A 15245-nucleotide genomic window follows, 5' to 3' on the forward strand; every position below is an offset into this window, starting at 1 on the left:
GGGTGCCCCACATAGAATCCCTCATGATTATAAGGAGTTGTGAAAGTTGATTTCATAATTTAAAGCAAAAGAGAATGGTCCTTTAATTTGAAGCTAAACTCGCCCTTCATAAGAACTCGGAACTAATAATAGAGGGAAAATTAAGTGGGGCACTATGTCATTTCATCTTAGGCGGTTGGATTAGGTATGTTATGTCGCATGCTTTTTAATTACCTTAATCAAATACCCAACTTCTTTTCAAAAGAGTATCATCTATCGGCACAGGTTTGTTTTTGCTTTCTTGTAATAATTCATTTAGTGGACGTTTAATTTATAGATTTAAAATCATGATTCAAAATCATTCTCGATTTACATTTATTTTTTGTGAGAAAAAATGTTATAGCGAATCACGAACCATGATTCGAATCATGACACGAATCTATCAACCAAATGCACATTTAGTACAAGCTAGGAAGCGTTGAGAACTTATCATTTAGTTATTTACTACCAAAAAACACCAACAAATGTCACTATTTGCCTTATGAAAGTGGGCGAACGCTTACTTATATACATGGGTTCTTATTGAAGCGATTTTCTAATCTAGTCCCAAATTCTAAAACAATTATATAATGGGTTTCTGGTTTGTTCTCTGAGTTTCACTTAAAAATCAATTCGACAGAGTTTCTGTGTCTGAAAGTGAAACGAGAGTAAAATTTCATCGTTTTACTCAGTACGAATCTTACTCCCACAAGTCTAAAATGACATTTCATCAGGAGTTGGGGCCGTATTTCATGCATTACTGTGGGAGGACATGGACCCAACCCAAGTATATTTCCGTGCGTTCCCTGGCAATCTCGTATAGTCCCTGACCCTAGCAAACAATGTGTGGACGTTTTAAAGAAATGTTTAAGCCCGTTCGGTTCGTTAATTTGAGTTTAAATGTGATATTGTGTGAGAATTTTTTACTGTAATAAAAAAAATAGATGTGACTGTTTCTGAGAGATTTTTACTGTAGCAAAACTCGAATCAACGAAAAGAACGAGACCTTAATTTGTTAATTTAAATTTTTAATTTAAATTGGGATATAATTTTATATTATAATTTTTTACTATAATAAAAATATTATATATAATTATTTTTAAAATTTCTTTATTATAATAAATTTAAATCGATAAAATAAATATGACCTAAATATAATCGTGTGTAATTAAGTTGTCGTCCTATTTCCTAATGTTTTGCACCGACAAAATTTGTCCTATGACATTCTTGTGGACGATAAGGCCCACATACTCTACGAAATGTTCAAATCAATAGAGGGGAACACAAACCAAGGCAGATATGGTATTAAATTACATAAAAGAGAAAAAAAAAAGATAAAAAAAAAGGAAAAAAAGACGAAGGTATTAAATTTTTCATTGAGGCGTTTTAGTGGGACTGCCATTTTTTTAATCTTTTAATAATAGAAATCTGATCGATCCCGAGTTAATGTTTTGACATTGCAGATCACTTGGTACTAAATTTATCATTGAGATGTAATTATTTGAATGATCGTAAACAATCATAATAGACTTGGAAATAAAATCTATGGCCTAGATCATTCAAAACGGGTTTCTCTTGTCTACCAACGCTTATAAATATGGTGATGAGTGGGAGAAAGGTTTTTTTTCTTCTTCTTCCTACATATTTCATGTGTTGATCTTTTGTTAACGTGTGCATTGGACATAGCGCTGAAAGTGCAGGTCATTCAGACTCGGCGGCCCAAATAGGATTTTCGGTCCGTACCCGACCTTTTATTTAAATCGGTACAATCTAGCCATGTTTTATAGGGAGGAGGATCGGCCCAATTTAATTCTAAATCCTGAGAGGTTACGATCAGGAGATTTAAAAAATAATAAGTAAAAAAAAAAACACTTTGGGCCAGCTCGGTCTAAAAATACTTAAACTTAAACTATCAATCTGATCCATACAATAAAACAATACAAGATTGGGACCATAATAACGTGCTCCAGCCTAGTCTATTAGTCCAACCTAAATTTATAGCTCCTCTTATTTACATACTCTTTTATAGCATATTCTTTTAACGTTGCTAAATTTTAGTAATTTTGAATTCTCATTCTAAAATAATATCATTTTCAAATTTACCCATACTTATAGGGTTTCATTTCTTTTGTTTATCACTTAGTCAATCGCCTCTATCAATCTCTCTTTTTGTCACAGGGTCTCCACCGCCGTTAGTGGTCGGTGACCGGTAAATACTATATTTACACGTAAATACGGTAGTCAACTGTTGCGAGATCCGCATGTATGGGTAAATACAATAGTTACTAGTTGTTAGTGCTCGTAAATTCGGTATTTACTGGCCATCAGTGTCTATACCACTGTCGGCGTTTGTATTTATAGGTAAATATGGTATTTATCAGTCTTTAGAGTTAACTACAAGTGACTGATAAATACTATATTTTTAAGTAAATATGATATTTACAAGTAAATAGTATTTACCAATGCTATATTTATAAGTAAAAATATGGTATTTTCTAGCCTCCTGTGCTAACAGCTAGTGACCGTTAAATACTGCATTTTCATATAAATATGTTATTTACAATTAAATACCATATTTATCATAGAGGGGAAGGAGAGAGTGGAGTTGCAAGGAAAAAGAATTTAGGAGTATTTTTGAAGTTTTAATATGCTATTTCACTCGCGGTGTAAAGAGCCGAAGCAGGCCAGCCCATCAAAAGTCAATCACGGCTCTGCCCTTGCCCTTTCCTTCATAGCCCATTTGTTAGTAGAACCTGGCCTAATTTGGGCTTATATATGGACCTTGTATTAAACGGGTTGAACCGGCCTTGCTTAAACCACTTTATTACACTGCACAACTTTGAGAAAATTATTAAATATAAGTCTAAATTTTTACTCTTTATTTTTAATTAATACATTTTATTTAATATAGTATTTAATTAAAAGGGTATTAATGAAGAGTAATAAGTAAAAATTAAGATCATGCAATCTAAAAGAGTATTTATCTCTTTTTCTCTCACACTTTTTATTTCTAAAAAAAATAAAATAAAATAACCCTGTGGAATGCAAAAAGAATTAGACATATTATAACTTTTGTCACTTCAATAATAGAGTTTTTTTTTTTTTTTTTTACCAATTCAAAATGTTAACAAAAAGCTGCAGAAATCCTAACTCATATTAAATTTTGTGGCATACTACCTAATTTTCTTATATATCCAAGTAAAAGACATTAGAAAGCTTGTTTCTTTACCTTTAAAAAAAAAAAAAAAAAAAAAAAAAAGTTCCTTCAAAAATTATTTTCTTTTTTTAAAAAACGAAAAAAAAAAAAAAGGACTGCTCCTTTAATGATTAAGAAGACAACCTTTTTGGGCCACAGAAAGTAACAACTCAGTTTGGCTCCAAGAATACATCTACCACATTTAACTGCTCGGTCTGAATAAAAAATATATATATATATAAAAAATTATAAATTATGATTCAAAATTAAAAATAAATACAAAAATAAACGTTTGCATCTCATTCGTGTAGTAAGTTTTAGTGGCTGAAACTATCCTTATCTCTTGTCAAAATGAGACCAATTCTACAACTACAGAACAACAGCAACAATTAGCACACAACTTCCCTCTCCATGGACCCTCTTTCAAGCTCAGTTTCAACCCTCAAAGTCCCTACCCTCCACTCAACCACATCTCGTCATGAACTGCTCACTCATTTCAAGACCACCCCATCAAAAAACCTCCCCTACTCATCACTCCTCCCCAACAAGACCCCCACTTTCACCACCCAAAACCCCTTCACTCCCTCATCCTTCTCCTCAACATCTCCGACCCGGTCTCTCACCGCGCCATCGCCGTCGCCACGGCCCCCCATCCACCACCGAAACCCCGCCACCGGGTACGCGGCGGCTCTCCTCGACGTAGCGCAGGCAAACAATTCAGTTGACTCGGTGGGCCGAGACGTGGAGAGGCTGCTGAATTTGATGAGGAACAAGAGGGTTGAGGCGGTTTTGGGGAGTGCCTTTGTGGGGGAGAAAGAGAAAGGACAAGTGGTTAAGGACTTGGCCGAGAAGGGAAGGTTTAGTAGGCATTTGGTGCGTTTGGTGAAGATGTTGGTTGACAAAAAAAAAGACGTTGGAATTATAAGGCAAGTTTTGGAGGAGTTTGAAAGGGTTTATGATCAGATGTTGAGGACTCAAGTGGTTTTGGTTTCTTCGGCAAAAAAGATTGAGGAAAATAACATGTTTTGGATTGCCAAAAGGGTGCAAACACTCACTGGGGCTCTCAAGGTCAAGGTGAGGAATTTGGTTCGTCATAACTCGCTTTCCTTTGCTGTGTAAAGAGCTTGTTTTTATGTATAAATGCAGAAATTAACAGATTATATACGTGGGGTTATCTATATATGTACAATGTTACAATCCACTTAACTCTTTCAAATCCCATGTCTGAATTTGTTAAATATTATTTGTTATAATTAAGCTCGTGGCTACATCTTCCATTTTTCGGTAGTTGATTTCAGTTCTGTCAAGTATTTTCAGAATTTTATTTGGTTTGAAGAAATACGATAAGTACTAATAAACTTGGCAGGTAACTAACACGAGACTGATTTTTATCACTTCAAGTGCAAACCATATTTATCACGATTATTATTATTATTATTATTATTGTTATTATTAGTAGTAGTATTATTGTTATTGTTACTGTTATTGTTATTATTGTTGTTATTATTATTATTGTTATTATTGGCTAGAAATAGCACGATTAAGTTCAACCTAACAAAGAAATCATTTATGTACCAATATTTATATGTCACAATCAATTCAATAAATGCTTGTGGCACCAAAACAGCATTTAATTAGAGTCTTTCTGCCTTCTTACTTTTATTGCGAAATTCTCAGTGGGATGGTATCCAGTGTAATAAGATCATTGATCAGACAGCATTTATCAATATAACGGTGGTCCGGCCCGTATTTCTGTCCGACCTAGCCCATATTCACAACACTAGAGGCTCCATGAGGTGGCACCATATAATTCCTCTTAATTTGTTCTTGTTTTTTTTTTTTTTTAATATTGACTTGCAAAAGGATTAATTATGAGACATGAATCAGTTCAAAAAATAATCAGGACTATTGCAGATGTGAGAAGAATGGAAGGTCAAAACGCCATGCAATAGAGTCATTTTTATTTTTATCCTTTAACGTTAGTTCATATATTTTTTATTTTTTAAATTAGAAGTAGTTAAAGGGTAGAGTTTTGTGTAAATTTGTTCACAAACCAAGTATACAGCGGGATCTTGTTTAAATTTATTCAAGCTGTCTAATCAGTTGCTAAGCTTTAAGCTTCAAAAAATTAATTAATTTGTTTGACACCAATTAATACTTAATATCGGTCGCTATTTCATGATGGAAGACAAAAGTTTCAAATGGACAAACTAATTTGTTTGTTAATTTCATGGTAATATTAGTAGAATAGGTATAGGCTAGGCCTATGGGGTTAGCAAAAATACTTGAATATATGAGAAGTATCTCTTTCCCATGATATTACATGATAATCTAGTTTATCTTTTTTCAAACAAACATATATAATGAACTTGGATTGGAATATGTATTTATAATACTAAACCACAGTCGATTTGCTGCCATGTGTCGGATCAATTTGCACTGTGTAATTTGTTTCTAAGATGTTGGAAATTTTTAACTATAAAGTAAAATAAAATAAAGAAATTTGACTAGCTAATAATATTTATGTCATCATGGATGACAACATCGAACATCAATTCATATATATGAACAGCCAATGACTATGATCCAAATCTCAGCCAGCAAAATTACTTTTTGTGAAGAATATTATTTATATTTGTCATCATCTTTTGGCCGTCACATATGCTTTTGTGAATCCTAAGCTGGAACACGCAGAGGTCACAGCTGTATAAGAAATAAGACATCGAGAAAATAGTTACCTTATTAAGAGATAGTAAAAATAAGTCGATACGAAAAGTTTAAGAAAGTATATAGATTAATTTTTAATTATAAAAATTAATAGGTCATAATTTATTAAGTTATAGTTTATAATTAGATAAATTATGAATAAATTTATCAAATTATGATTCATAGTCATATAAGTTATAGACAATTATGGATAATAACTTATCAAGTTATGATTCATAACCAGATAAATTATAGACGAAACAGTAATTTAATCTATTTATTAACTTATATAAACTATTAACCTATTAATTTTAATTCATCTCAAATCTTTATCAATTTTCCTCTTTCTCCCCTTATTATATTTGTCATCATCTTTTGGCCGTCACATATGCTTTTATGAATCCTAAGCTGGAACACGCAGAGGTCACAGCTGTATAAGAAATAAGACATCGAGAAAATAGTTGCCTTTTTTTTGCACCTCAGAACTAGTCAACGTTTGATTATCAAAAACCCAAGTCAAAGTTACTTGTGGACCTATGTAATATTATATAGATATATGCCCAGTGGGGAAAATAAGCGAGAAAGGGCGAATATAATTTTAAATTTTAAGATTTAAGAAAAGGTGAACATATATATGGGTCCGTTCATTTCATTGATTTGAGTTTATAATTCGAGTTGAGATATAATTTTATGTGAAAATTTTTTACTGTAGTAAAAAAATTAGATGTAATTGTTTCTGAATACTTTTTACTGTAGCAAAATTTAAATTCTAAACTCGAATCGGTGAAGTGAACGGACCCATAATCTCTAGAAGAGAAAGGAGAAAAACTATAAATTTTAACAAAAATAACTCCGTCTACCCTCAATAGCTCTGTCTTTGTGTGTGTGAGTGAGACCTACATGATATAGAAGTTGGATCTAAAATGAGGAATGAGCACCTTGCGTCATAACAAAACATCTAAAACAACAACATTTGTAAAAAGGAACTAAATCATGGAATCAATTCTTATATCTCATATTTCATGTACTTTAATCATATTATGTTTGTCAATTAAAATTTCATATCACGTCAATTAAAAAATCATGTCAATTAATTGACAGGTTAAGATCTTATTAGAAGGATTCGAAAGAGGACCAAAAAAAAAACATATGAGCTTAATATGCCAAACTATAGTCCTAAACCAAAGCAACAAGTTCCAAAAAAAAAAAAAAAATTTAAAAAGAGGAGAGGAAAAAAACAAAACCCAATCGTATGATCCCTTTGCTTTTACAAAAAAAATATTTAGCAGACTCATATTTAATACCACAACTAATAAAAGAAAAAGACCTTATTTGTACGGTTAATATTGTGTGACCTACATTTTGTTTACCTCATAACATTGTTTATAATGTTTTTTTCCGTGACAATCGTCCAAAAAACGACACTAGTCAATTAGTCATCAAAACTACATTTGGTCAAAAATGTGGACTGTTCTTAATAGGAAGCATTCAAGAGCGAAAAGCAAATACCTCCCCTTCAAAGAAGCAACTTGTCCCACATACCACTATGATTGGATAAATTGTTTTATGCCTTGCATTTTTCGATTTGCTTTTCTAAGTTTGTTCTTTTCATCGCACAAATAAGAAAAGGAGGAAAAATGACAAAGCAAAAATTAAAGAATTAACTCAATATTTTTAGGAAAGTTAACACTATCACCTATTTGAATTGTCGATTAAAATAGTGTGAATCTTTACATAATGGAACGTTAAGTTTTGAAGATAGAAAAATGTTTTTTTTTTTGCACTGTTAAGCCACTTCCTCCGAAGTTACATATAATAGATTTAGACTTTAAAGCATGAAATATTTATACATGAATAAAGAGAATCCTAATCATATTTCTCCTAATAACTAATAATTCAAAATTTAACTAAAGATAATCATTAATCTTATCTTTAAATCCTAGGTATAAACTAAATACAAACTATTTAAATTTAAAATAACAAATCATCCTTATTATGTTCCCGCAAGATGGAGCTCCAATAGGAGAATCTAATCTTGAATTACCATGATAGAAGAAATCGACATGAGTGACAGGACGTAGGTGTGGCTGCATCGGTGACAAACATCGAGGAGAGGAGAGACGCATTGTTTAGAATAATTTTAAAATATGAGTTTACTCAGGCACGAAGCCAGCTTTAAGTGAGTGGGAGCTTGAGCCCTCACTCAACTATTTTGTCTTTTTAAAAAATACATATAAATAAAAAGTTTAGTAATACCTACTTAACCCCCACTAAAATTTAAGAATTTAATTTTGTTGTTTTTATTAATTATTTGTCTTAGTTATTAGCCTCCACTAGTTTAAATTCCTGACTCTGTCACTGGGTTTGTCACAATTACTTGATGTTTTAAGCTAATTACGGTAAAAGCTCGTAGTTAAAAAAAAAAAAAAGTTAAGTAAATCATTTAACTACCAACCTTTAAGCTGCTACATGTTCGTCTCATTCACACAGAAGTGAGTAGTTTGCAACAAAATAGGAGACCAGGGGGTGCGCTTAAAATGGAGATACTATAGAGCATGTCAACGTGATTTTTCCTTGTACATTTAGAGAAATTCTCGAAATTTGTCAATATTTTTCCAAGGGTAGTTTTTTTTTTTTTTTTTTTTTAATTAAGAAAACTTGGGAGAGGACAATCATTCTTAACTATTCTTTTAGGATAATTTTTTTTAATTAAAAAAACGTGAGACGAAACGATCAATCTTAACATTTTTTTAAGAGATGACTATAAAACCTTTAAATATTAAGGATATTTACATTAAGTCATAATTACTTATGTCAGAAGACGAAATATCAACTTTAACATTTTTTTAAGAGATGACTATAAAACTCTCAATGTTGAGGATATTCACATTAAATTATAATTACTTATGTCAGAAGATGAAATGTGTTACTTCAACTACATCAAGAATTAGTGAACATCGAGTCAGTAACATGATCTTAAAAATAATCTGAAACCTTCGCATGAAACTCGAACTTGTCAAGTACATTGGGTCTCCTTACAACTACAAGAGTTTTAAATACCACAAAAATGTTATACTAGTGGCATGATGCTTTGCGAACGGATAACTACCCTGACTTAAGATTATTATAACTATGTATTTTTTCCAACTTTATTTAAACAATTCTATCACAGCTCGTTTGGTTCATAGATTAAAATTATTTTTAATTTATGTATATTTTTTATGAAAAAAAATATTATAACAAATTATGAACTATAATTCGAATCAAAGAATAAATTCTTCAACCGGCTTATTACAACTTTATTTTATTGAGTTTAAAAAACTTTTATTTCTAGTTAAGAAAAGCAATTAGTATTTATCTTTTCTTGCTGGCTTAATAATAAGTTAATTAACTATCAATGCTGGCTTGTTCCATTTTGTTTTGACCTTTCAACTTTATTTATTTATTTATTTATTTTCTCCGTGGCTTTTGGTTTTTGCTGGCTCAATAAATATTCACAAGGTCAATCCGTTAATGTCTCGGAAAATTTTCATTTATCTTTCCTCATTAAAAAAAAATATGTGTTCGTTATAAACAGAGTAACCGGGGGAAAAAAAAGCATTGACCATATTTCTCTTTTCAAGGTTGCAATTATGCATATTAAATTACTTTTTGTAGAGTTTCTTTTTTTTTTTTTTTGAACGTCTTTTTGTAAAGAGTTAAGCGAGGGAGAAATACTCAACGATTATTAGTTTTTTTCTTTTTGTTATTTTTCTCTCAAGTTCAGAGACCTGCCGTTTCTTTCTTTCTTTTTTGTTTTTCCTCCTTTCCTACCAGATGATGAATACTTTCCCGGAAACTCCAAGTGCATTTTCCTGGAAAATTTTCCTTCTGAAAGAGTGGTGGCGCATTAGATTTTGATGGGCATCAACTCTTTTTCAGGTTAGTGGTAATCTCTTTCTCAACTGGAATTAGTGAAGACTTGCTGTTGACTTATCTGGGTCTTCACAAGAATTGAATTTCAATCTTTAATGGCAAACTTTTATAGTTTAAACTGTTATTTGAGCTTCAACTTAAAGAAAGAACTTGAAAACTGAGCTCTAATTTTTATTTTTTATTTTTTCTCATTGAGGTATTTTATTTCAAGAGCATGAACTTTTTGAGCGGGGATTTGATTGTAGAATAATATCATATAATGGTGATATCAGAACTCTCTTTGGTTTCTAAGAGAAGGAAAAAGAAACATTTTTGTTTTTACTTTTGTCTCTGTTTTTCTTAAAGTAGGAAAAAGATATGATTTCCTGACTTAAATTCTTTAATTTTTCTCAGCAACCAAACAGGAGAACTAATCTGAAGTTCGTTAGCAAATAGCTCTTGGGCTGACTTCGTTTCCAGTTCAAGTTAAAGGCAGGAGTATTCTGTCTGGGAAAAGATTGGAGCTTGATATGGATACGAAAACTGTTATGGTTCAAAGGGTTTGCGCATTTTTGCTGCAAATAAGCCCCTGTAAATTTTAGCCCAAGATTGAAGCCTATGGGAAGACACCATTTTGTTTTGTAGCGTTGTTGGGTTTTGAGAATGTTGTCACCGGACTTGGTCTCTGGTGCCTCATTGGGGACGGCTACAGAAGCTCTTTCGCAAACAGTGGAACAAATTCTTGAGGTTGTAGTTGCTGCGAATGATGTCCTCGTTAAGAAGGACAGTTTTAAGGAACTTGCGGATTACTTGGAAAGAATAGTCCCAGTTTTAAGAGCGGCAAGCAAGGGAAACATTGATGATTCTGAGAGCTTGAAAAATGCCATTGAGATTCTGAACCGGGAAACAAAATCTGCGAAGCAACTGATGTTGGACTGCAGCCAGAGAAGCAAAGTTTATCTCTTGATGAATTGCCGAACAATAGTGAAGCGCCTAGAGGGCACTTCAAAAGAGATCAGTCGGGCTTTAAGTCTTCTTCCTTTGGCCACACTCGATGTCTCGTCTGCCATTATTGAAGATTTCAAAAGGCTTTGTGAAAGTATGCAGAGAGCTGAATTTCGAGCAGCAAAAACAGAAGAAGAGATTATGGAGAAAATCGAGTCTGGTATACAGGAAAGGAACATTGATCGCTCTTATGCCAATAATTTGTTGGGTCTCATAGCAAAGCAGGTTGGAATTTCACCTGAGGGGTCAGAATTAAAGAAGGCGATTGAAGAATTCAAGAGTGAGATAGAAGATGCCAGGTTGAGGAAGGACCAAGCTGAAGCTATACAGATGGAGCAGATAATTGCTTTATTAGAAAGGGCTGATGCAGCTTCATCTCCAGAGGAAAAGCTGATGAAGTACTACTCTAAGCGAAATTCTTTAGGTAGTCAACCATTGGAACCCCTCCAGTCGTTTTACTGCCCCATAACAAGGGATGTTATGGAAGATCCTGTGGAAACTTCTTCAGGACAGACATTTGAGAGAAGTGCAATAGAAAAGTGGTTTTCAGATGGCAACGCATTGTGTCCTCTGACCATGACCGCTTTAGACACATCCGTTTTACGGCCAAACAAAACTCTTAGACAATCAATTGAAGAGTGGAGGGACAGGAATACAATGATTATGATCGCCTCCTTGAAACAAAAGCTCAAGTCTGAAGACGAGGAGGAAGTGCTTGTTACCCTGAGCGAGCTACAGGATCTGTGTGAAAAAAGAGACCAGCACCGAGAATGGGTTATCCTCGAGGATTACATTCCAATTCTCATTCAACTCCTCAATGTGAGGAGGAATCGTGAGATAAGGAAAAATGTTCTTGTCATCCTTTGTATTTTGGCAAAGGATGGTGATGATGCTAAGGTATCTTTTGTTATATCTCTCTCTTTCTCTAGGTGAAATTGGACTTACTAGTTATAGTTGTAAAGCATAAAGGCCATAGATTCTTATTCCTAAAATATAGCTGGAGATCGTCCTTTCTGGGATTACATTCATATCATTGTGTCAAACTGACACTTCTAGATTAAAGTCATGTTGTCTGCTATTCACTATGAAGAAAGCAATGTATTGATCATTTTTCTAACCAGAATATCAAAATAATTTCATAGATATTTCCCCTAAAATTTGGAAAATGTTGCAGGAAAGAACCAAACGAGTAGGGAATGCGATTAAAAATATTGTTCGATCGCTTGGGCGTCGTCCTGAAGAACAAAAATTAGCAGTGGCGTTACTGTTGGAATTATCTAAATGTAATTCAGTAAGAGATGACATTGGGAAGGTTCAAGGTTGCATACTCCTACTGGTGACAATGTTGAACAGTGATGATAATCAAGCTGCGATCGATGCGCAGGAGCTGTTGGCGAATCTGTCGTTTTGTGATCAGAATGTTGTTCAAATGGCAAAGGCTAATTATTTCAAGCACTTGTTGCAGCGACTTTCTACAGGTTCTTTAATTTCTTTGATCTAGTCTTACCATGATAAGTGGACCTACTACTGATTATGATTACAGGAAAAACTGTTCTGAACATAACCAATTGTCCCTTTTTTATTTTTATTTTATTTTATTTTTTGCAGGATCCAAAGATGTGAAAATGAAAATGGCGTCTAGTTTGGCAGAGATGGAATTGACCGACCACAACAAAGAGTCCTTATTTGAGGGAGGTGCACTAGGTCCTCTTCTCGACTTGGTCTCACAGGAAGACATTGATATGAAAATGGTAGCTGTAAGAGCTCTTCGAAACCTCTCAAGTTTACCCAAAAATGGCCTGCAGATGATCAGAGAAGGCGCAGAGCGACCATTACTTGACATTCTTGTTCATCCTAGCTTTTCATACTCAAGTTTACGCGAACATGCAGCAGCCGCAATTATGCAGCTAGCTGCTTCAACTGTGTCCGAAGACTCTGGTCAGACACCTGTTTCCTTCTTGGAATCCGATGATGATATTTTCATGCTCTTCTCTTTGATTAGCTTGACAGGACCTGATGTCCAGAAGAGCGTTATCCAGACCTTCCACATTCTGTGTCAATCCCGCTCCACTACAAATATCAAGGCCAAGTTAATACAGGTATATATATATATATATATCCGGGAAACTATAGCTTTAATTTTAGGCTTTCTGTTATGCACACCGTTTGCTAAGTGCCTAAAAGATGGTTTGGCCAGAATTTGACTTTCAAGTTTATTGTACTTCCCCAAATTTTCGCCGATGCAAAAAATGTGTGAAAAGGCATATCTTCTGATTACTGAAAAGTTTTCCTAAACTTGGCACCTAGAAATTTTGAACTGCTTGTGTCTTCATGTGTTTACTAGATTTTTGTTTCTTTTGTTTTAAATCTTATAATAGCACGACAAAACCTTTCCAGTTTTAACTAGTTGTCAACCTTTGTTGTGTGGCATTATTTTTGAATATTTACTAGTTTAGCTATCTTTACAGTCCTCAGCTATGCCGGTGTTGGTCCAATTGTGTGAGCATGAGAACCCAAGCGTAAGGGCAAATGCTCTAAAGCTGTTCTGTTGCTTGACAGAAGGTTTTGATGAAGCCACTTTCGGGGAGCACGTGTGTCAAAAGTTCATCGAGGCTGTATTAAGGATCATCAAATCTCCCAACGATGAAGAAGAGATTGTTTCTGCAATGGGCATCATCTCAAACCTCCCTGAAATCCCGCAGATCACTCAATTGCTTTTCGATGCAGGGGCGCTCCCACTCATCTTCAGTTTTCTCAACAACGGCACTCGAAATGGTCCACACAAGAACCAGCTCATAGAGAACGCTGTTGGAGGTATCTGCCGTTTCACTGTTTCAACGAACTTGGAATGGCAGAAGCGCACAGCTGAAGTTGGCACCATTTCCGTGTTGGTGCAATTGCTAGAGACTGGAACCACATTGACCAGACAACGTGCAGCCATAGCTCTTGCTCGGCTTTCAGAGAGCTCTTCACGTCTAAGCAGGAAGTTGCCAAAAGGTAAATGGCTCTCGTGCTTCTCAGCTCTTCCAGAAACTGGCTGCCCAGTTCATGGAGGAATCTGTACTATCGCCTCGTCATTCTGTCTCGTGGAGGCTGGTGCTTTGCACCCACTTGTGAGGATTCTTGGGGAACCTGATCCCGGTGCTTGTGAGGCTGCTTTAGACGCTCTGTTAACTTTGATCGAAAGTGACAGGCTTCAGAGCGGTAGCAAGGTGCTTGGAGATGAAAATGCCATGCAGCCTATAATAAAACTTCTTGGTTCCCCCTCTCCTAGATTGCAGGAGAAGGCTCTAAATGCGCTGGAAAGGATATTCCGGCTGTTCGAGTTCAAACAGAAGTATGGAGCCTTTGCTCAGATGCCTTTAGTCGACTTGACTCAGCGGGGAAGCAGGAGTGTCAAATCCATGGCAGCAAGAGTACTTGCTCATTTGAATGTGCTTCATGATCAGTCCTCTTATTTCTGAAGGAATTTCTAGCTTTTGGTGAAATATAGAACTCAATTCCTCGCGTTGGCTATACAGGAACTGAGAGATGCCTAAGGAAATGCATATCCAGGCACGGAAGCCCCACATATCGTGAAGTAGGACTGGAGATGGGTAAGCATTGAGAAAAGAAAGAAAACCAAGATCAGTTTCATACTTCCCGAGTATACTGACCTCTCTGATCTGTAGTTTGCAGTTCGGTGTAACGAGGTCATGCTTTTGGAGTCATCTTATTCGATTCGATTCCTCTGGCTGTATATATATTATTAAGCCATTGGACAGGTAGGAAAGATCTTGTAGCTCATATTAGATGCTGCGGATGTGGTATCGAAAGTTTATTATTGATAGAAGAGCAAAATCAAGCTGCCGTTGGTGGGCTGGTTAGTGAAGATCATCTAGTTCTTTTCATTGTAGAATTCAATTCTTTGCAACTGAAATGAAGTATATTCTACTCTTCCCGATTTGACGAAGGAAGTTCGAGAATTTTGAACAACAAAGTACTGTTTGTGTTGAATTTGTTAAGTTTTAGTTCAAATACATTATTTCCTCTATGTATGCATGTGGGTGTATATTTGAATAAAGCATCTCTCCAGAATTTCTCTTAGGCTCTAGACAAGATTTCATAGTAGTTGTATTTTATGCGAATTCTTTTCTTTCTTGTAAACTAATCTTCTAGATTCTTTTTTTTGCTTCAGTTTTTCCAATGTTTTTTTTTCCCAGGTAAAGATTGGTACTTGGGAATTGCTGGTGTGCGTGTATTTTGTGCTAATATTGCAGCTCATTTTGCTAATAAATTATAAAGGCCAGCAAGCCATATTACATATAATATTTTTTATCTATCGAGAAACGTCAATGTCAACATGACTTATGTGTGTATATTTTTTTATCAGGTTTTGTATTCTGAATGCTTTTTATTTGCTTTCGATTTTTTTTTTCCTGAAAAT

The 15245-nt window shown here is 34.5% G+C and overlaps 2 protein-coding genes across 2 annotated transcripts; both read left to right on the forward strand.

Moving 5' to 3' along the window:
* The first annotated feature begins 3506 nt into the window (after positions 1 to 3506).
* Positions 3507 to 4496, forward strand: LOC21406225 (ATP synthase delta chain, chloroplastic). Its single transcript, XM_010102393.2, has one exon. It carries the CDS (start codon positions 3626 to 3628, stop codon positions 4331 to 4333), a length of 708 nt encoding a protein of 235 aa, XP_010100695.1. The 5' UTR covers positions 3507 to 3625; the 3' UTR covers positions 4334 to 4496.
* Positions 4497 to 9610: 5114 nt separating this feature from the next.
* On the forward strand, positions 9611 to 15107 carry LOC21406226 (U-box domain-containing protein 43). Its single transcript, XM_010102394.2, has 5 exons — positions 9611 to 9841; positions 10229 to 11716; positions 11994 to 12297; positions 12428 to 12918; positions 13288 to 15107. The coding sequence occupies exons 2-5, from the start codon at positions 10478 to 10480 to the stop codon at positions 14281 to 14283; spliced, it is 3030 nt and encodes a 1009-aa protein (XP_010100696.1). The 5' UTR covers positions 9611 to 9841; positions 10229 to 10477; the 3' UTR covers positions 14284 to 15107.
* Positions 15108 to 15245: the final 138 nt, after the last annotated feature.

Source organism: Morus notabilis, unplaced genomic scaffold (assembly GCF_000414095.1).
Source record: "Morus notabilis unplaced genomic scaffold, ASM41409v2 Scaffold404, whole genome shotgun sequence".
In the NCBI taxonomy this organism is placed as follows: domain Eukaryota; kingdom Viridiplantae; phylum Streptophyta; class Magnoliopsida; order Rosales; family Moraceae; genus Morus; species Morus notabilis.

Bases quoted from the DNA above. Each gene is read 5' to 3' on its own strand.
- LOC21406226 (XM_010102394.2), top strand. From the start codon at position 10,478: ATGTTGTCACCGGACTTGGTCTCTGGTGCCTCATTGGGGACGGCTACA. The intron at 11,717-11,993 runs GTATCTTTTGTT...AAAATGTTGCAG, and splicing joins AGGATGGTGATGATGCTAAG to GAAAGAACCAAACGAGTAGG. The intron at 12,298-12,427 runs GTTCTTTAATTT...TATTTTTTGCAG, and splicing joins GTTGCAGCGACTTTCTACAG to GATCCAAAGATGTGAAAATG.
- LOC21406225 (XM_010102393.2), top strand. From the start codon at position 3,626: ATGGACCCTCTTTCAAGCTCAGTTTCAACCCTCAAAGTCCCTACCCTC.